The sequence below is a fragment of the Sander lucioperca genome, chromosome 8, assembly GCF_008315115.2.
Source record: "Sander lucioperca isolate FBNREF2018 chromosome 8, SLUC_FBN_1.2, whole genome shotgun sequence".
NCBI classification, from domain to species: Eukaryota; Metazoa; Chordata; class Actinopteri; order Perciformes; family Percidae; genus Sander; species Sander lucioperca.
This window is the reverse complement of record NC_050180.1, coordinates 22,138,987-22,159,835: the sequence shown is the minus strand read 5'-3', so window position 1 is coordinate 22,159,835 and position 20,849 is coordinate 22,138,987. Positions and strand designations below refer to the sequence as shown.

General features: G+C 42.2%; 1 protein-coding gene across 4 annotated transcripts in view; it reads right to left on the bottom strand.

Annotated features, from left to right (window-relative positions):
• Window positions 1-20,849, bottom strand: part of lrp2a (low density lipoprotein receptor-related protein 2a) — a 47,580-nt gene that overhangs the window by 19,230 nt on the left and 7,501 nt on the right. The window contains exons 6-45 of one of the 4 annotated variants that reach the window (XM_036004351.1): window positions 20,240-20,383; window positions 20,012-20,131; window positions 19,283-19,411; window positions 18,706-18,875; window positions 16,675-16,898; window positions 16,029-16,235; window positions 15,691-15,893; window positions 15,350-15,490; window positions 14,994-15,197; window positions 14,178-14,370; window positions 13,517-13,642; window positions 13,205-13,335; window positions 12,855-12,992; window positions 12,467-12,748; window positions 12,090-12,329; window positions 11,719-11,838; window positions 11,070-11,186; window positions 10,549-10,929; window positions 10,206-10,220; window positions 9,565-9,813; window positions 8,780-8,991; window positions 8,466-8,650; window positions 8,095-8,323; window positions 7,789-7,966; window positions 7,429-7,557; window positions 6,375-6,541; window positions 6,062-6,205; window positions 5,774-5,883; window positions 5,043-5,220; window positions 4,682-4,895; window positions 4,338-4,577; window positions 3,923-4,111; window positions 2,029-2,961; window positions 1,735-1,900; window positions 1,496-1,654; window positions 1,109-1,398; window positions 805-1,005; window positions 530-556; window positions 377-412; window positions 53-295 (exon numbers count right to left, since the gene is read on the bottom strand). In XM_036004351.1, coding sequence (XP_035860244.1) covers window positions 53-295; window positions 377-412; window positions 530-556; window positions 805-1,005; window positions 1,109-1,398; window positions 1,496-1,654; window positions 1,735-1,900; window positions 2,029-2,961; window positions 3,923-4,111; window positions 4,338-4,577; window positions 4,682-4,895; window positions 5,043-5,220; window positions 5,774-5,883; window positions 6,062-6,205; window positions 6,375-6,541; window positions 7,429-7,557; window positions 7,789-7,966; window positions 8,095-8,323; window positions 8,466-8,650; window positions 8,780-8,991; window positions 9,565-9,813; window positions 10,206-10,220; window positions 10,549-10,929; window positions 11,070-11,186; window positions 11,719-11,838; window positions 12,090-12,329; window positions 12,467-12,748; window positions 12,855-12,992; window positions 13,205-13,335; window positions 13,517-13,642; window positions 14,178-14,370; window positions 14,994-15,197; window positions 15,350-15,490; window positions 15,691-15,893; window positions 16,029-16,235; window positions 16,675-16,898; window positions 18,706-18,875; window positions 19,283-19,411; window positions 20,012-20,131; window positions 20,240-20,383 — 7,764 coding nt within the window. The remainder of the gene's footprint in view (window positions 1-52; window positions 296-376; window positions 413-529; window positions 557-804; window positions 1,006-1,108; window positions 1,399-1,495; window positions 1,655-1,734; window positions 1,901-2,028; window positions 2,962-3,922; window positions 4,112-4,337; window positions 4,578-4,681; window positions 4,896-5,042; window positions 5,221-5,773; window positions 5,884-6,061; window positions 6,206-6,374; window positions 6,542-7,428; window positions 7,558-7,788; window positions 7,967-8,094; window positions 8,324-8,465; window positions 8,651-8,779; window positions 8,992-9,564; window positions 9,814-10,205; window positions 10,221-10,548; window positions 10,930-11,069; window positions 11,187-11,718; window positions 11,839-12,089; window positions 12,330-12,466; window positions 12,749-12,854; window positions 12,993-13,204; window positions 13,336-13,516; window positions 13,643-14,177; window positions 14,371-14,993; window positions 15,198-15,349; window positions 15,491-15,690; window positions 15,894-16,028; window positions 16,236-16,674; window positions 16,899-18,705; window positions 18,876-19,282; window positions 19,412-20,011; window positions 20,132-20,239; window positions 20,384-20,849) is intronic. The other 3 variants (XM_031298063.2, XM_031298073.2, XM_031298080.2) reach the window with 3 other exon arrangements.

Below are 20,849 nucleotides of genomic sequence, written 5' to 3'. Positions count from 1 at the left end.
TTATAACCAATTTACCTCTGTTTGATTTCTGTGGCAAACTTAGGATACTTACGGCAGTTAAGTTCATCAGTTGTGCCGTTGTCATAGCAGTTGTTCATGCCGTTGCAAACATAGTCCTTTGCGATACAGCGGCCATTGTTGCAGGTGAACTCTGTGTTGGGGTCACACGGCCTGAACAGACAGCTCATCTCGTCACTATTGTCTCCACAGTCGTCATAGTGGTCACAGCGGTAGTGGTAGGGCACACATCGCCCATTGCCACAAGTAAACACTGTGGGCTCACAGGTGTGGAAGGCTGCCAATCAGAATCAAGAACATGTCAGAGCTCTGGCCAATGGAGAGGCCTGAATACACATGCAGTGGAAGCTCATTTTACCTGACAGGGCAATAAAGGATGACAACAGCTGTGGGGCTGCATGCAAAGATATAAGCATATTGATTCATTTGTTAGTGTTCATTTGTTTTAAGACCTAGGAATTAGGTGCATGTCAATGGAAATGTAATTATGAAGTGCAAGCAGCATACACACCAACATAGTTGAAGTCAGCTTTTGCCCCTAAGAAAGAATTTTGTTAAAGCAGAAACATAAATTGTTAGTAGAGGGTAAAAGATATAAAATTGCATTTAATAGAGAAGAGAGTTCTGATTCACTCATGCAGGAGGTATAAGGGCTCTATGAGGACCGCTATGACTAATAATCAACAGTGAGATTTTATATAATTCAATAAAACACAAAACAATGAAAAAATGAAAAAAAAAAAAAAGAGAACAAAATTAATTCAAGCCCTTTTAAGAACACCCTACCACAGATTCTCTCCAACTCATCGCTGCCATCTCCACAGTCGTTGTCATTGTCACATTTCCACTGGGCACGAATACAGCGGCCATTCATACAGGTAAACTGGCCGGGCTGGCAGCGAGTCCCATTATCAGGGATACAGTGCTTGTTGTCAGCCAGGTACCAGCGGCCCTCTGATGGACACTGACACTCAGCTCCGTTGGGTCCTAACAAGATACAATTGCAGTTTTTACATTTAGTTGGGGTTTTCAACTACTGCACTAAAAAAATATTTCGCTGAAAAAAGTGACAGCATGAAACAGCTTGTACCTGGTGTGCAGATGTGGCTGCAGCCTCCATTAAACTGCTGACATGGACTATCACACTGCTGCTGCTTCCTGCTGGCCAGAACATGGATATCCATTGGCCGAGATGGCAGGTTCTGAATCATGACCCTCAGGTCAGAACCATCGTGTTTGTTGGCCCGATAGATGCTGCGTGTGTTCCAGTCGGTCCAATAGATGAACTGGCCAAACATGGTCATAGCAAAGGGGTAGATGGCTGTGCTGACGATGACTTCCCGATTGGACCCCGTGAGAGAGGATCGCTCAATCTTCTGTCTGATGGCAAAGCAAAATAATGATAATAGCAGCAGTTTGACAAGGTAATAGAAACAAGTTTGTATATATTTCAGCAGTAGAATTTTTCAGATCTTACAAGCTGGCGTCTGCCCAATAGAGTCTCTCTTCTTCATAGTCCAGGGTCAGTCCATTGGGCCACACAAGACTAGTGTTCACAATCTCTGTTCTGAAGTTTCCACCCAAGGTAGCACGTTCAATCTTTGCATGGGTTCCCCAGTCTGTCCAATACATGTAACTGTGGAACATGGAAGGATTATGTTTTAAATCTCAGTTTAATCTAATGAACAAAGAGAGTGTGTGTTGTGATAGTCTTACCCCCTGCAGGGATCTAACATGATGGCCCTTGGCCTGGACACATGGGCAATAATTGTCCTTTGAGAGCCGTCCACAGACATGGAGCTGATGCTCTGGTTGACATAGTCACTGTAGTAAACTCTTCTGTTTATCCAGTCATAAGCAATGCCATCAGGAGCCCCCAGATCTGTCCAAACACAGGGAACAAAGCAACATCAGCAATACCACTGGTATCCATTCCTACATAAATTTAAAAAAAATCCAAGAGGAATAAATAAAAGTGTATGTTGCAGAGTAGGGAAGTGCCAAACCTACCTGAAGCCACAACTACAGGGGCTGAGGTGGGAGAGGACAGGCTGATGTAGCTGATCTTGCTTGCTCCTGCGCCTGAGCTCTGTGTAAAGTAGATCCTCCTGTCTGTGAGGTCAAAATCCAGTGCCACTGAGGTACGTGGGACATTGACCACAGGGAAGGGCAATGCATGATCCTCGGGGTTGAGGCGCAGGCTGCGCACGGTGCTCTCAGTCGTGAAGATAAGATAATCATCCCTTGACACCACACAGCTCTCGTTATCTACTGCGAGATTCCCAAAAGCGCAGCTGCATTTTTTGTTCTGGTTACCTGTGCCAGAACCTGGGAGTGCAAAGCAGAAGTGGGCACAGCCTCCATTAGCCTCTATGCAGGGGTTGTAGTTAAGCTCCTGGACAGTGACAGGCTGGGTGCGTTGGTCAAAGACAGTAACGTCTCTCAGCATGTTGACGTTGTCTCTGATGACAGCAGGTTGCTCTGTGCTGCCAGGCTGTTTGCTTGCTTGGAACACCTTCTTGAGGTTTCTGTCCACCCAAATGATACTACTCTCAAACACTGCGATTCCATAAGGAGTTGGGTAGCGGCTGCCATACCTGACTATCTCTGTCTCCCCTCCTTGAGGGTTGACTCGGGCTATCATATCCAGGGAATCATCTACCCAGTACACATAGCCAGTTTGCCAGTCCAGAGCGAGACCTCGAGGAGTAATAATCCCTGATGACACTAAAATTGTGCGGTTGGTGCCGTCCAAGAGTGCTCGCTCAATTTTGGGGTTCTGACCATAATCAGCCCAGAACAAGAATCTGTTTTTGGGGTCCACTACAATGTGGCGTGGCATGTCCACCTGGGTCTTCAGCAGCACCCTGCGGAAAGTGGTGTTCAGGCGGAGCACCTCCACATATGTCTCAGTTAGGAAGGCGTTGGTGAAATACAGGTTCCCTGTGGAAAGAACCCAGTAAGCTCAATGTTTAAAGTGGCATCATATATTTGTAAGACTTGAGAGCATCAGGTCATCAGTCACAAACTGCTAAGTATGACAGGTACACAATTCAAGTAGAAATTTTACTAGCTGACATTATGATGGTGTTATTAATATACAACAGATTTTCCATTATGCCTTCAGTTATAATTATGAAATTATAAATGAGTAACAAGGAAACAGTTTGTCGTGTCTGTAGCTGTCTCTGTTTTTCCAAAACTAGCTAATTAAATCGTCTTTCCTTGTCACCTGTGTGGGACTGATCTCCTTGTTGTGTGAGTCTGTCATTACGATAAAGCTTCTTAACTTTGACTCTAGCGGGCAGCCTAATGCCTGAGGCATGTGTCATGCAGCAAATTCAAACGAGTCAGAATTTCTTTTGGTTTTCTGGTTTACATAAACAGATTAAAAGCAGTGTATTTATTCAGATACAATTAAACTCTTCTACGCTGTGGGAAAATTAGATGTTGCAGTTGCAAATGTAATATAATTCAGCGAGGTAAAAGGTATTGAATATGAGCACAGAATTAGAATATTAAAAAAAAAACAGAAGTGGTACAAATGTGGGACAATTAATAAAAACAACATGGAAATTACTTACTTGTCTAAATTATATATACTGTAGACTATATACACTTGCCAGCATTTTTAACAGAGAGGAAAACAACAGCCAGTGTAACTGGCTACAATATATTTTATAATATAAGGGTAGGATGCTTTTCATGGTTTTTTCAGTTTCAGAACCAACACCTCCAACAGCAAGTGACTCTGCGCAATCCTCTTTTACCTGCATCTAAAGTGTTTAAATGTGTATACAAATATAATGACTTATGTAAAAATTAGAGATGCAACCAGGAGGGCACTGAATGGATGTATAACAAAGATCCTAAAACACATTTGTGAGCTGGCACAATAGCTTACCTGCAGCCCAGTCCACAGCAATGCCTCGTATCCCGTTGCGTCCTATTCCAGATGTTACTACACTATGTAATCCAGAGCCATCCGGCTTGATCTGTCTGACCCCATTTTGTGTGGCCACAGTGCTGCTGAAGTCACACCAGTAGATGAAACCAGAAGCCATGTGTACATCAATGTGTAAAGCATTACGGCCTGTAGGAGGATAATCCCACCATTATTGTTACTTCAAAGACAAGAACCATATCATGAACATTTGATATTCAGTTACTATGTCAGTTATTCAGTTTATTATTCCACCTAAACTCAACTTTTCCTTTTAGACTTGTATTTGCTCAAGATTTAAAAAAAAAAAAACTCAAATAAATGTATCCTATGAAGCATGCAGTACAGTAGTAGGTAATTTATTAGAATCACTGACCTCTCCCAGCCACAGGCACCATGGCCTCAGAGTGGTCTGCCCCTTCCAGACTGAAGCCTTTGATTGCTGACAGAGTGGAGATGACAACATAGGACTGGTAAGGAGTGCAGGTCCTGTTGTCAGCATTAAGTTTAAAACCTGTGGCGCATGCACAGGTAAAAAGACTTTGCGGCCGAGGCAGGCAGAGTTGCTCACACACTCCCATATTGTTGGTGCAGCCATTGGAGGTACCTGCAGAGGCTTAGTTTGTGGAGAGAATACAGTATGATGAACAGCAAAAGCAACAACAAGCCAAACACAGACAGCAGTGAATGAGGAGGATGATGTCTCCTTGTGTTACTCACTTTCTCGATAATGCACTTTCAGAACTCTGAGTCCAGAAACATTGTCTCGCAGCACAACCCTGTTGGCCCCCGTTGACTTGTCCACACGCTCTATGACCTCAAAGTTGCGGTCAGTGAAGTAGAGGTAGTTTTGATAGACAGCCACACCCCAGGGGTGAGACAGGCCTGTCACTATGGTGATGCGGTTACTCCCATCTGGATCCCCACGCTCAATCTGTGGAGATCACATGTCAGACAGGCATTCAAACGTAGTATGTTCATTTTGTACAATCACCAAGATTAGCATTAAGTTGCATACATTTGAGAACCTTATAGAATGAACAAATGGTGACTCCTGAGAGCTAAGAGAGCTAAGACCCACCATGCCAGTGCTTGTAACAGCCCAGTACAGCTTGTTCTCTTGAATGTCCACAGTGAGAAATTCAATGTGATCTAGGTTGTTGGTGAACAAGATTACAGGGTTTAAGCCATCCATGTCTGCAGATGCCACCTTGGCAGGGATGCCGCTCTCTGTTCCCTGGTCCGTCCAGTACAGTTTGCTTAGAGGACATTCAAGAATGGAGGTTAGGGTTTGGTTCTCGAACATTTACAATATAGTCATGGATCTCTATGCTTATTACTTTTTAATAGCCTTGCATACACTTTATAGTCAAACCACCAAGATACAAATTGTCGCTGTTAAGTGAAAAACTTTCATCTCCAAAATATTAACTTTTCAGGAACATCAGCCTCTTCTGATTTCCTTCATTGGATTATCAACGCTTTTTATTAAGGTAGAAATTTCTCTCAACCCACAGAGGACCAGGTCATTTGTGAGGTCTTTCAACACTGATTTTGGTCATGTTAACCCCAAATCAGAGTTGAGAGCAATGTCTTAATATTAGAGTGAGAAGGGATGGCTTTGAAATGTCTTTATTGCTTGTTGAATGTACTCTTTTGTACGTTTCTGTGGTTTGAGTGTGCAGTCTGGTATTCAGTAACACTGGTTTGAGTTCTCTCTAGAGGCAGAGCAGATGGCGATTCGGAGGCTGTTGGAGCTCAGTAGCTGTGGGGATGAGTGATCGTGCCAGGACTGTGTTAAATGGGGCTTACCCACGTGCTGGGTCCACTGCGATGCCAACAGGACTGCCAGCGCCAGTTGGAGAGCCGTTATTTGTGATGAGAGTTTTCCTGTACTGTACGTCCCCTCTCAACTTCAAAACCTGGCCGAGTACAAGCACAAACAGGTTAAGTTGTTGTACAACATAAGTGTGTTGTGACACTGCCCTTACACTCATTTTCTGTTTTCCTATTAAGAGTGTAATGACACAAAATTATCAATCTTAGTTTAAGTCAGTAATGATAAAAAACAACAATAGGACAAAGTATTATTTGTCTTACCTCAATAGACTGTGTAGCTGGATTGGTGTAGTACAGGTTCTCTGTTATCCAGTCCAAGGCCAGGCCGACAGGAGAGCCAAGGATGGCCGCAGGGGCAAACTCTGTCCTGTTAGTACCATCTGACTTCACCCTGTGGATCTCACCCTGGTGGACAAAGGAAGACAGATTAACCTCACCCACTGCTGAATGAGTTGAGTGAATCTTGTGTTGTGTTTTCCCAGTATGTTTTAATTGAGTTTTTATTGTGTATTTTATAGTTGTCTTTGGAGGACACTCAAGTCCTGAACTGAACTGTGACAGGAAAGTAACTCACCGGGTGCTCCACCCAGTAGATGGTCTGTTCATTGTCATCAAAGTCAACATCATAGCCATTGTGAAGCCCAGCAATAGGGACCATAGCATCATTACTCTTGTCATCTGGGTTTAAGGATATGCCATAGATGATGCTGTCTCTCACAACCACCAGGAAAGGATCTTCAACTACAAGTAAAAACGATAATGCAAAAGCAGTGAATAAACAGGGACTAAAAATACCTTTACAAACTGCTCTTCCTACAGTAAAACAACAACCAAAAGCTTTGTCATTGGGACTTGTAATTTCTAAACAAAATACTCATAATCTAAAACTAGATTTTTCCTCAAAGCTATGAATTACTTAGTACTTAGTTACGTAACAAATTCTTAAACAGAGCTAGGAAACCATGTTTCCTGCATATGGATTTCGCCCATGGTAATCCAAAACTAAAAGTTGCTTTCAGTGTATAATACCTGGTGCAAAATAGGGGTTTTGAGCTAACAGGCCTTTATCTATAAAGTGTGGTGAAATTTGTTTCCACAATATGATTTGTTTTGTCATCAGAGATTAGAATCGATGAATGGTTGTGGGGCATTTTCATTCTTGGATAATCGTTGGCCTCAGGGGGAGTCTGCGTTCTGCTTGGCTTGAATGGGCTGAAACCTGAGATGAGTTAAGCTGTTGACTAAAGGGGGACTCCTTGGACTTTGAATTAAAGGTCCCTTGTCTCCTTCAGACCTTGAAAGACACACTTATATGATTCTTAATATTTATGACTGGAACAGCAGTTTACAAGAGAATCTAAATGGAAGACTGTTGACAAGGACCTGGATTAATCTATAATACGAATAGTGTTTTCAAAGATTTCTCCTCTTACCAACATTGCGATGGCTGCAAATAAAGCGTGCCAAAACCATAATTTCCACAATAACAGGTTTGCTCTTTTACAACAATAACCACAGCTAAGATTATGTCCTTATGAGTACATCAACTTATCAACTGCATCTGACCCAACTTCCTTTTTCATCAAACTGAGTGATGAGTGTTTTCCTCCATTTGGCAGGATGCATACCTCTGGTGCAGGTGATTTGGTCTGTTGCCAGTGTCCAGCCTGAGGGACAGGCACACGAGTAGTAACTCGGTTCCACAGCAGAAAGCAGGCAGATATGAGTGCAGGGACTCCTCAAGCAGTGATTTTCACCTAATAATTGTCAAACCACACAAACACACATGCGTACCCGCAAAGAGTCAACAGAGTAATCTCCACAGGATCTCTAGGATTATTCTTAAATGTATTTACAAAAACAATAGACCTGCTGCATATTGGCATCATTATCAATATACAAGAACTACCAAACCAATTTAGTCACAATCTACATCAGCTAATACTGATGCAACAGAGATTTGTTGATATAGAATATCTTTGCCATACCTGTTGGCTGCCTGGCTGGGTGTACTGCCACCAGACCCATGGGCTGAGGGAGGTTGAAAAGCATCACTGTCTGGTTCTCCCCATGCCACTTATGGGCTCGCATCACACGGTTGATGTATCTGTCGGTCCAATACACAAAATCCTCAAAAATGGTAATTGCGTGGGGATGTTGTAGTACCTTTTCACAGAGAGTAGCAAAAGAAAAAATTGTGTCTTACACATGCTATTCAGAAGGAAATTGAATGTGCTCTGTTCAGATCTCTACAGATGATTTAGAAAATGTGTCTTTCTTTCTCGTACACTCACCAGGTCACTGGCCAGGACTTGCTTCCTGTTGTTGCCGTTATAATCACAGTAGTCAATGAAATCCAAGTAGGCATCAGCAAAGTACAACAAATTGTTTGGATAGTCTATGGTTAGACCGTTGGGCCAGTACAGCTTGTTGCTTATGATAACAGTCCTCAATTTCCCGTCCATGCTGGCCCTCTCAATGCGGGGGTTCCTGCCCCAGTCGGTCCAGAACATAAGGTGAGCACTGCAAAACAAACGCTTGTCTTTTAACACCAACTGCTTTCATAATAAAAAGTGGAGACCATAACTACTTAACTGAATTAAGCTAATAACTACAATACATTCCAGGATTTAAAACAAACTTTGTTTCTAAGTACGTCACTGACCTGTCTCTTGGGTCTAGCACTAAGCCTCTGGGGTTGGTGACATTTTCACTGGCTAATACAGTGCGGTGGGTGCCATCCAGTTTTGACACTTCAATAGTCTCCAAGACGTAATCAGTCCAGTATAAATTCCTGCCCACCCAGTCCACTGCAAGGCTCTCTGTTACAGTCACTCCACTGTCAAATATCTGTCCACAAGAGACTCATTCATAGTTAAATATGTTAAAAAAAATGAAACCATGTGTAAAGCTGGGGTTAAACACAAAACATTTTAGTACAATATATCTGCGGTGACAAAAAGGAACAAACCAACTCACCACAGTTCTGTCACTGCCATTTTTGTTAGCACTCCAGATTCTGTCCTGGCTTGTGTCGGACCAGTACACACGGTCAGTGACCGAGTCAAAATCTAGGGCCACAATGTTGCGTCCATCTCGAACCAGTGAACGGATTACATTGGGCTGAGTGGTTATGTCATCTTGCACAATCTGATTACGACTGGCCACTAGCAAGAACGCCTGACGAGAATCTGTAAACAGACATCAAATCTCTGTTACCTATTTTTCATGTCCATTCTCATGCTAATTAGAGCACTTATCAGCTTTTCAACTTTTCAACAGCTATTCAACCCCAACTATACGACAGGACTGTTAAATAGACCCTACTCAAATGGCAATCCTTAGGGAATGCACTTTTGTCCAAATAATGACCTATTGTATTGCAAAGTCTTTCAGCAGGTTATCTGTGTGGAAGAGGAGCTCATGTCAGGCACGCTCCCTATAAACAGTCCTTTGTTGGTGATTATGTCCTAATTACACCAGTGATGGCCAGTGAGTGACATATGTTATTTGTCTTATCTAAAGAAATCAGAGCAGCAAGGAGAGACATGGGAGAAGAAAGACGGCATGTCAGTCTCCCAGTCTGGTGGACTGCCCAACAGCCAGCACAGCGGAGGCATCATCTTAACAACCATGTCACTGTAGTGACGATAATTGGCCTAGTTCCTTATTTACTGCATTATGAAATTACAGGTTGTTATTTACAACTACCACGGGAGCTATATGTTCCATGCACAGATGGTTTAAGTCATTTCCCTCCTCACCTGAGGCTTTGCAGGTACGCTGGTCTACTTCGAGAGTGTAACCATCCTGGCAGTGGCAGCGGAAAGAGCCTCTCTCATTAAAGCAGTGCTGGCTACATAATCCAGGGGGATTACACTCATCTACATCCTCACAGGTTTTGGAGTCATTGCTCAGTTGATAACCCACAGGGCATGTGCACTGGGCCCCAAACGGCCCTTGGATACAACCGTGGGTGCAGCCAGCATTGTTGTCCGAACAGCTCTCCTGATCTGAGTTGAAAGCGGGAAAAGCACAATTTAGAACCCAAACATGGAAATTAAACCAAGTAAATGATAACTCATACAACCCAAACACAAAATCTACCAAATTATGTAATTACTAAACATGTTCCAATGATAGTTAATAAACAACAAAGCACTAACTACTTCAGTTAGTGTCTTTAGAAGTGCTACTCTGAGCCAGAACTATTTTTGTATGTTTATTTGTGGACAATTATTGTTATATTCACCACACAGACTCTATTGACCACAATTGTTTTGTGTTTGGTTATGTTTTGAAACAAATCTACGAATATCAAAATAGTTCATAAACGTACTGTTTGTTGAAAATGAATCAAAACTACTTGCAGCATTTCTAACAATGATTGAGAGTTTGTTCCTACCTGGCAAAGGCTCGTCTGAAAGTAGTGAGAAAGGAAAATCACAGATCATTTTCATGTTAATACAGGTCAAATCACACACATGCATGATTTGAACACAATAATCCAAAGACAAACAGGTAACATTCAACACAAAATCCCTGTGAAATGAAGTCCGGGTTTACAGCATACTAGGAGAATGTCAAATTAAACAAAATCAGTGGAGACTTCGATCCTGTTTGCCATGTGGAAATTCAATTGAATTTGTGGAGACCAGCCAATGTAGAAATGTAATAAAACAATCAAGTATTTGTGAAAGACAAAGAACATGCTCCAGGCTGACAAAAACAGCAGGGATCAGACTTACTGCAGAGAGGAGACTCATCCGCACCATTGGGGCAGTCAGGAGTGTTGTCGCACACTGTGGTGAGGTTGATGCACAGACTGTGGCCTGGGCACTGCCACTGCCAGCTCGGACATCGGAAAGGCGGCGTGGGACAGTCTCTTTCATCGCTCATGTCCCTGCAGTCGTTGTCCCCATCACAAAGCCAGCTACGTAACACACAGTTTCCATTGTCACAGCGAGCAAGTGAAGAGGGGCAGGTGCGAGGTGGGCAGGCATGGTGTTCGTCGCTGCCATCCTCACAGTCTGGATGACCATCACACTCCCAGGTAGACGGTACACAGCTCCCGTCTGACTGACACTGGAACTCGCTCTCATGGTGGCACATCCCTGGGGGCCTAGTAGCTGAGGTACAACACCCCAAAGACACGTTAGCACAGTCCAAAATTAGAGAAAATTTAAATCAACCTTGTACATAATTATGCATGACTGAGTAATGCTTAAGTAATATGTCCCATGACCAAAGGCAGGATTAAAATACTTACGACAGCCTTGCTCATCTGAGCGATCACTGCAATCAAAGACTCCATCACATCGGTAGTAGGAGTTGATACACTGGTGACCACTGGAGCACTTGAACTCATTCAAAGTGCAGTTGTAGACTGAAAAATCCAGTTGAGTATGTTAACCTGATATTTAATATTTCTGCAGTTTTGTATGTATGCTGAGCTCAATTGTTGTGCAACACTAGTAATGAGATCAATAAACTAAGAGGCTTAGCAAATTCTTGTTGAATTTTACAGAGCGTTCAATTGACCTCTACAACTTCTTAAACATGTTTAGCTGGTATGTACAAACAGGCCGTTGCTCAAGAATGAATGAATAACAAATTAATTTAGTTATTCTTTATTGGGAATTGGCATGTAAAGCTCCAATTCACAATATTTTAAAGTGAGAAGCTGGTCTGAAGCAAGTTTACAGTTAGGTCGTAGGAAAGTCTACAGTACATGGTTAAGAGACCTGATGTAAATAGATCTGATCAACAACTACTTTCAGTATAAAATACAATCAGAATGACATTTGACAGATTTTATTAAATACAGACTTGTGTAAAAAGACTTGATGAGTTATAAGTGAGCACTGGGTAAGACCAGCAACTATAAGTACGTCCAGGGAAAACTGTAAGATACTCACTGCATCCCTGCTCGTCCGCCCCATCCACACAGTCCCTGTCCCCATCACAGACATAGTTGGGGTCTATGCAGCGGTGGTCTGGACACTGAAACTGTCCTGGATTGCATGTGCTTCTCAGATCTGTCAATACACATTGTTACACAATATAAGCTATGAGCTAAGTTAGTTTCAAGTAATTTTAGTTTTTTAGAGGAACAAAAAATATGTTTCTATAAGTAGCTGATTATTGGCAACTGTGTACTATTGGGTTCACAGCAGATTCAGTGTAGTTAAAGCCATTAATCTTTTTCTGAGTAACCCATTTTCCTAATAGAGACATAGGTGGAACATTCAACATATGCACACTGTCTAGCTTCTATAGAGATACTCACGGCAGTCAGCTTCATCTGAACTGTCCCCACAGTCGTTATCAGTGTCACAACGCCAGGTATGTGGGATGCAGCGGTGGTTGGCACAGGTAAACTGATTAGCAGGGCATGTTCCAGGCACCTGCGTAGGACAGTTGTACTCATCGCTGTTATCAAAACAGTCATTGTGCCCATCACAGCGCCATCTTGCAGGCACACATTGCTTATTGGCACAGGTGAATGCAGAGGGGGAGCAAGTGTTGTCTGAAAAAAGAGATGATGATCTTGATTAAAATATCATAATATTAAACTGAATTTGAAAAAACCCAGGGGCATAAAATTGTTTTTACTCAGGTCAGGTCGAGCCAGTATAATAGACTAGATTTTCAAAAAAGCTTTACTGTTAATTCCACAGTTGACTTCGTCACTGTTGTCATGGCAGTCGTCAACACCATCGCATCTGTAGCTGTTTGGGACACATTTGCCGTTGCCACAGGAGAAGGAGTTGGCTCCGCACTGCAGCGTGGGGGGCTCGTTGGAAGGGTCTTCTACACATGTCTGGTGGTTGGGCAACAGCTTCATGCCATACGGGCAACCACACACCCTCTGTGAGTTTGGGGCTGGGAAGCAAAAGTGGCTGCAGTCTCCATTAGGATTTGTCTGCCTGTTGCAGAGGTTGGAACCTGAGAAGGAGAGTGGAGCATAATTACCTGGAATATGACTGACAAGTGTGAGCCTTAGCTACGCATGAACAGTGGAGTGAGAAGAGCAGTGAATAAAGCTACTGACCAATCTGGGAGTTGGAGTTGAAAGACTTGACATGCATGATGTGGCTGATTCCTCTTCTGATAATGACCATCTCCCCACCATCGGTCTTGCGCACACGTACAATGCCACCCAGGCGCCAGTCAGTGAAATATGCATAGCCTTCAAGGGACAGGAGCAAAATACCAAAGCTCAATTAGTTTAACTTTCATCACCTCCCTGGTAACAGTAATTGCTCTTCTGACATGGCCATCATTAAAACAAGAATGACAAACCACAGTTCAAGTCAACGGCAGTAAAATGAACTCCCTCTTTATTTAAATTGAATACATGATCCTGTACTGCAGCTTGTTGTTTATTCCAGGACTTTTTACCTTCAAAAATGGTGAGACCAAATGGATGGGAGATCTGGGTTATGCGGCCCAAAGAAATCCTGTTCTGTCCGTCAAAATTGCTGTGCTCAATTTTGTCAAAGAAGGCATCCACCCAATACAGACGCATTAAGCTGAGTGGAAATCAAATCAGAGAGCAAGGGTTTAAAATAAGCACAGCCACAAAAAAGCAATGCTGTAGCATATTCTTTTTTTTTTTTAAATATTAATTTTGTGTAAAACAATAATAAAAAAATACATTAATGGTGAATGGGAAATCGTGGGACTGTTGGCTTTTTAGGATGTTTGACTCACTTCCAGTCAATAGCTAGGCCATTTGGCCAGCCAAGAGTTGTGTTTACAATAGACAGGGCATGTGACCCATCACCCCAAGCCCTCATAATCTTCGCTGGCCGGTACCAGTCCGTCCAAAAAATATACCTGTCAAAGACAAATAAACAACGAGCATCACTGTCATATTACATTACACTCAAAAATGTGCCCACTTTGAATACTTTGAAATATCAACTGTACCTGATTTGGATTTTATTTTGGATACTTCCACACTGTAGAGCTTTTCTGTTTAAGCCAACTTCTTAGTGTTTGCTACAATACTGCCCTTCACGCTGAACTAATCTGAGCTGTTGGACACTGAGGCCTTATGACTTTGAGGCTGTTGGAAATAAAAGCTTGTTCTAAATAAGGATCCTTTTATCAGGTGGGGGGTTTTATTTGAGGACATGTCTTTGAATGGTTGAGCACATCTTAAGATGTTTTACCAGACATACATGTCTGGTTTTACAGAAACTTCCCTATTCCTATCTAGTCTAGTCTAAATCGCACTGAATCCCTACAAACCTCGAAAGTGCTTTTTTTTAAATAGTTATTTTTAGTTTTATAATGTATAAAAAAATACCAATATTTGCCTCAAGGAACACAAAAACACTATTAATTATCTGGTCTTATAATGATTTACCCAATGGGAGGATGCACCACAATGGCACGAGGGTTGTTGAGGTTTTGTATGATGGCTCTCCTGGACTTGTCAGCTAGCCTCATGACAGATATGCTCCTGTATCGGGGGTCAGTCCAGTAGAGGTTTTTTGAAATCCAGTCGTAAGCTAGGTCCTCCACTCCATCCACTCTATTAGCTGCCAGTACCTCCCTGCCTGTGCAGATCAAAGCAGTCAGACCACCGTTTAACACAGAGATGAAAGAGGAACACATTTCAATAAACAGGCTGTCAGCTTGCATTTTCACCATGTGGACCAGACAGAAAAAACTAGAGCAGCTCTAAAAACAACATCACTGATCAGAGTAGTGGTGTTCCTTTTTTTTGTGTGGTGTGACTGCTCGTGGACATTATTAACTACTTTCCACAGCTTAGGTGACAGTTTTGAAACTAAATATCAAAACTGCTTGGTAAAACATTCTTGATTAGTCTGTCCTACTCATTTTCAGGTCATTAGTTTGGGATGTAAGTTGATTATATGTTCCATTTTCCACTGTCCATGCTCCTGTCCACTCCCTCCCCATAGTACCAGTCGGCCCCATCAGGCACTCCCTTAACTCCCTGTATAAGCCTGTCTAAATCACATGGTCGAGTTCTCTGCAACGGAAGAAATTATCTAAGGATGTAAGCACAGAGAAAACATTGGAAACATAAGCTGCTGATAATTTTTCATACTACACCATGTCTTTCTGTGTATTATTATGCAAGTGTAATGCTGTGAATGTGAACAGGATATTCTCAACAATTCAGCTACTGCAGAGCGACCAACAAGATGCTCACCAGTCCCGTCCACTTTTTGTTTATAGATAATATCTTTGGCTGTGTCTGAGAAGAAGATGGCATCGTCTTCAGCACTAAAATCCACCCCGACAAAGTAGGAAGGTGATCCAGTGACGGGCAGGATGATGTCTTCCTGAGAAGAGAGGTTAAAGGGGATCCCTCTGACGGCCAGCTGGCTGGAGAACAGCAGAAACTGCCTCACAGCTGAAGATAGGAAACCAGAAGACCATATGAAACATAATAGTTGCTGTACAGGTGAGTATAAGGTGAACCATTACATGTTTAGAATAAAGGAAACATACTGAGATCTGTTCAAGAAACAAATCACTTCAGTTATAAGAGAAATGTTCTCTTACCAAAACATCGCTTGCCATCAGCATGTAGGTCATAGCCCATGCGACATTTGCAGCGGTAACCCAGTCCTCCATTGTCACTCCTGTGACTCAGAACACAGATCTGCTCACATCCTCCTCTGTCTACACTACAGGGGTTTGGCACTGGACCAAAGCAAAAAACAAACCCCAGTAAAGTTATATAAAATTAATTTATAGATTCAGATTTTCTTTGTCCATAGCTATTCATGGTTCTTCATTTAGAAACACTGGAAGTTACATGGCAGAAAATACGGGTAAATTAACATTATACTGTGAGCTGCATCACTCTGAAGAACACACATTTATCTCATTGAGGGACTTACCATATGGCTGTTTCAGCTGATGTATCACTGCTACTCCGTGTGGAGTCTGAGATGTACCGTAAACAACTTGAGGACTGCTGTCAATGAACTTGTTGGCTTTCATCACAGCCATCTTGGTCCAGTCCGTAAAATAGACATTGTGCTCAAAAAGACTGATGCCAAATGGGTGTGGGATCACAGCACCTCCATGGACCACTGATTTTCTATTGACATTTTTTTTAGAACATTGACATATTATAATATAAACCGTGGACCTTTATACTTTATGATTTGCTTTTATGTTTTTGTAAATTAAAAATGATGTGTTCTTTTTGAGGAATAACACATGACATATTTACCTATGAAGGCCATCATATGTTGCAGTTTCAATGTAGTCATAACGACTGTCAACCCAGTAGATGCGCTTGGCTTCGATGTCCAGAGTGACACCAGCTGGCCAACCCAGTTTACTCCCAATGATCCCATAACGATTGGTGCCATCCATGAAGGCCCGCTCCAGACCTGGTTGTCCATTCGCTGCCTCCCAATCTGAGAAGAACATATACCTGTGAAAGGAGGTTAAATGTTTAATCGGCCAGTTTTCTCTGAGATGGATCATTACATGATGACTGCTATATACAGGGGCTGGGACCACAGAAATAACATTACATGTAATGTTGGAGACTTTACTCTTGTTAATTAAGTCTAGCATCCACATTATCACATTATGTCCCCAACTGGGTGGCTGTGCATCTACCCAAAGAGCTGTACATTCATTTACGATAAGCAATTTATCTGCAGCCACCTGGCTCCCCGAACTATACTATTGGATTACAATGAGGGTCATCACTTACATTGCTCCTCACTAATCCACCCAGGGCAATCTGCTAATCTCACAAACACACACCCCCATTATTCCATGCCAATGGAGCACGACAGATACTGTATGTGGGGTTTGGGAATGGGTGGATAGCTCAATGGATGGAAATTGGGAGATGTGCTTACCCGACAGTGGGGTCCACCGCCAGTCCTCTCGGGTTTCCAAGGTTTTCAGTGATGAGTGTGACCCGGTTACTTCCATCAAAATCCACCACGTCAATCCTGTTGACGCTGGCCTCCACCACATACAGTTTATTGTTCACCCAATCCACCGCCAAATTCTCAGGGTGGTCAACTGATACATTTAAAACTACCTGCATATTGGAACCGTCCATATCCACAGAAAACACCTGTACACAAAAGACGCCATTGTTAGGAAATTAGCTCTTAGGTGGTCACTGCTTTAACATATAAAAGGAAGATAAAAGATAAATTCACATTTTTTAAGCAAGAGTATTTATTAAGTGTAACATTGAAAGTGTTATTAACTCCACCAAGGAGGTTATGTTTTAGGCTTGGTTTGTCTGTTTGTTGGTTGGTTTGTTTGTTTGTCTGTCAGCAGGATTACGGAAAAATTACTGATACTTGATTTTCATGAAACTTGGTGGAAGGGTGTGGCATGGGCCAAGGAAGAACCCATTACATTTTGGAGCAGATCCGAATTACGGGGCGGATACACGAATTAGGTTTCACTTTTGTTAACATTGCAAGGTAAGGCATTTGTGCTGTACTCACGTGGTGTCGGAATAATTGGAAAAATGAGGATAACTAGGATAATTCACACTGCATTAACATTGTGAGATAGGGCATACCTTGGCGGAGGTCTGCGCTATCAGAGGGACCTTCTAGTTGGTCAATGTCCCCAGTCCTTGTTCTGAGCAAACTAATTATCTAACTTCTAATTTCTTCTAATTTAGCTTTAGAAGCCTTTAGGCTTCAGCTGTCTCAGATAGACGAATCAAGTGAGCACATTTCAAAAGCTTCCACACTAGTTTTGGTTGCACTTTGGAATACATTTTTACACATAACATAGACTTTGGATTTTGTTCCCTATCACTTAAATTGAAACTGCTCACTTTGTGGTCAGTATGAACAGGAGAAACAATTACAGCGAACAAAAAATGTATGGGCATGTGAGTTTTGTTTTAAGATTGACTTTAAATAATGTGAACCTATCCTTCAAGAAAGAGGATGATTTAAGAGTATATGGTGGTCAACAGCTGTCATAGGCATGGATCTACAATTAAAACACATTTTAGAAGTAGAAAAGATAGAAATGATTTGTTTGCTTGTCTGATGATTCTGTCTTGTTACATTTCTGTGAAGCATGTAAAGTTGTTTTCTGAACCTGCCACTCTACTGATACTATGATAGCACTAGTTTCTCAGACTGGAAGCCTTGGCACCATGCAGCTGGTTAGGGTTTGCTCTTAGCAGCTCTACTTCTTTTGAAACAAGATCCGGACGTCTAAAAAGCAGGATCTCAACTGACCTGTTTAAAGAGAAACTGAAGATGTGGAAATAGCCTGATAGTTTAACCTTTTTGGTTGCATTCACATGCCCTGTTTGTGCTTTACCTACTTTTAATCTGACATGGTGCCATGGAGTTGGCTGATATACACAGATGCCCAGTCAGAGATATGCCTTAGCCTTTCAGCCCAGTGGCTGCAGTTCAAACCATTGAGGGGCCAAGGCATAGACTGAACAAAGACTTTTGAGCTGGCCAAAGAATGCATATGGATGGACAGTGCCATTGAAAACAAATGCAGCATGATTACTTCGAACAAGATCAACTTACAAAAATTGCACCCTGGTATGTGAACATCATACCAGCCTATCGGACAGGTTTCAAGATTAGGCCATTTGGATTCCATTCCACATCTACTTCCCTTCATTATGACCCAGCCCCAAAGGAGCCAACAGCTATCCCATTATTATAGTATCAACAGTGCTGATATTTCACAGGATAACTGAAAGAATTCCATCCTGGCCAGCTTCAGACTAACTCAAGTATTTCCTCAAACAAAAAAACTGGCCTGCTTCTGTAACCTCTTACCCAGCCATAACAATATTTTTCATTAAGGTAATGCTCTAAGACAAACACTGAAGTAAATAGGTACATATAAGGTTGTAAAATTGAAATTGGATTAAAAAAAACCTTATTCTGAATAGTATCAGTCCAGAAGATCCTATGGAGATTATAATGGAAGTCCACTCCCACTGCAACCCCTCTGTTCTGTGAATGAACCAAAGTGCGTAGACTGTTGCCATGGATGTCACCTATTAGCAGGTCTCTGCCATTAGAAAATATCAAGGAAGGGACTCCAGCTGCAGCGGAAACAAAATACAACAAGTTAACAAAACACAGCATAAGGAAGTCATTTGAAACTTTCAGGTTAGAACCAGAGCCGGATTTGTATTAGAGCAGTAATCAATTTTGTAGTATGGATGCTCATCTAAAATATAATTGGAAATTTACAAAATGTAGCACATTAATTCAGATCCCTGACTCAGATTAATGAAGGTAGAGTACTTTCTAGCCTCTATCATTTCACACTCTTTTCACCAAAGCTAAAGGCAGTGAGGTCAGCTTCTCAGTCAACACTCCTTCTATGTTACACAAAGGCAAGAGACTAACTAAAACAACATTTGGTATGCAACAATGCACCAGAAAGAAGTGCAGATGCTCAGTAAAGCAGCCACAGTGGTTGGCAAACAGGAAAAGGGGCACTTACTTGAGACGTCAGCTCTGCAGTATCTGTGCTGCTCCAGGGTGTAGCCCTCTCGACAGCTGCAGCGATGGGAGCCTATGCGGTCCTCACACAGCTGGTCACAGACGCCCCACATCGAACAGTCATCAAAGTCTTCAGCATGAAATCAAAGTCACAGCATTTGAGGATTCAACTTTTTTGTTTGAGTCAAATTCCACTTTTAACATATTTAAGACAACATGCAGCCATAATGAGGTATGAATCAACTAAACGTTCCCCCTCATTTCTTTTAACTTCACGCTAGCTACTGAAACGAAATTTCGGGAACTTGCAAAAACTGCGGTTTCATCATGGCTTCATCGCGGGGTTTGCAGCTTTTCAATGATGTTCACGTCGAGTAATTACGTCACTTCATAACGTCACTTCATAACGTCACTTCATAACTTCACTTCATAACGTTCCCATGGAAACAGGGAAAAATGGCTGCTCTTGTGTGAAGTAAACGCAACATTTTTCAACTTTCTGCTAAGATATATGTGACTTTTTTGCAATGAAAATGCGGGGATTATGAAATCATGCAAGCTCCGCATATTTTGCGCGGAAATCGGCAACTTATGCGGCAAAAGTGCGGCGTATTTGAAAAAATGCGGCCCCCGCATAAATATGCAGACTTTGGCTGATTATGCATTGAATTATGCGATCGCATAATCACGTTTTTCTGGAGGGACTATAAAGTCATTGAAGGATATATACCTATACATGAGCGACTATCGTTGGTGCTGACAATGTATCCAGAAGGACAAGAACAGGTCCCTCCATCAGGGGAAGCATGACAACGATGCTCACAGCTCAGAGAGGCACATCTCCAGATACCTGACCAAAACAGAAACCCCATTAGTGAATGAATATACTTCAATAGCACAGTTTCAGTGATATTAGATGTCCTAATTTGTACTTGACATAAGTTGTGTTGGTACTAACTGCAGTTGCGCCCAGCAGTGGTGTTAGTTTCATCCTCTCCCTCAAAACAGTGAGCTGTCCCATCACATAGCTGATCCATGGGGATACACAGGCCAGAGGATGGACAGGGCCATTCTCCTGGGTAACACTCCCGCGGTACATTATCTGCAGACAAAACAAATTCATCTTTGTCTTTGCAGGCTTACAAAATTAATCGAAATCAGAAAACAGGACAGCAGAGAGGTTTCCTACTATTTGGCTGTTGAGAATTAAAAGATATTTAGTGTGTGAGTGTGTGTGGCAGCCTAATTTCCACAGGAATGTGGTGCTGATCCTAAGAAAATTGTGACTGGGACTTTATTGTCAGGGAAATTACTGTCACTTTAAATCGATGGAGGGGAGTGGAGCTTTGAGGGGGTCACATGGGGGCTCAGAGGGCTTCAGCAGCCCATCCTCTAAAAACACACACTCTTCACAGCCGTGTGGAGGAATTCTAAAGCCCTTTGGGGGCCTGCATGATCTTGTGCCACAAAGAGGCATTTGAATAACACACTTAAAGGAGCATAGGCATAGCGTCTTGCTAGCCCGAACAAACCTTGGAGAATCAGGTTCACACAGAGATGTTGAGTTG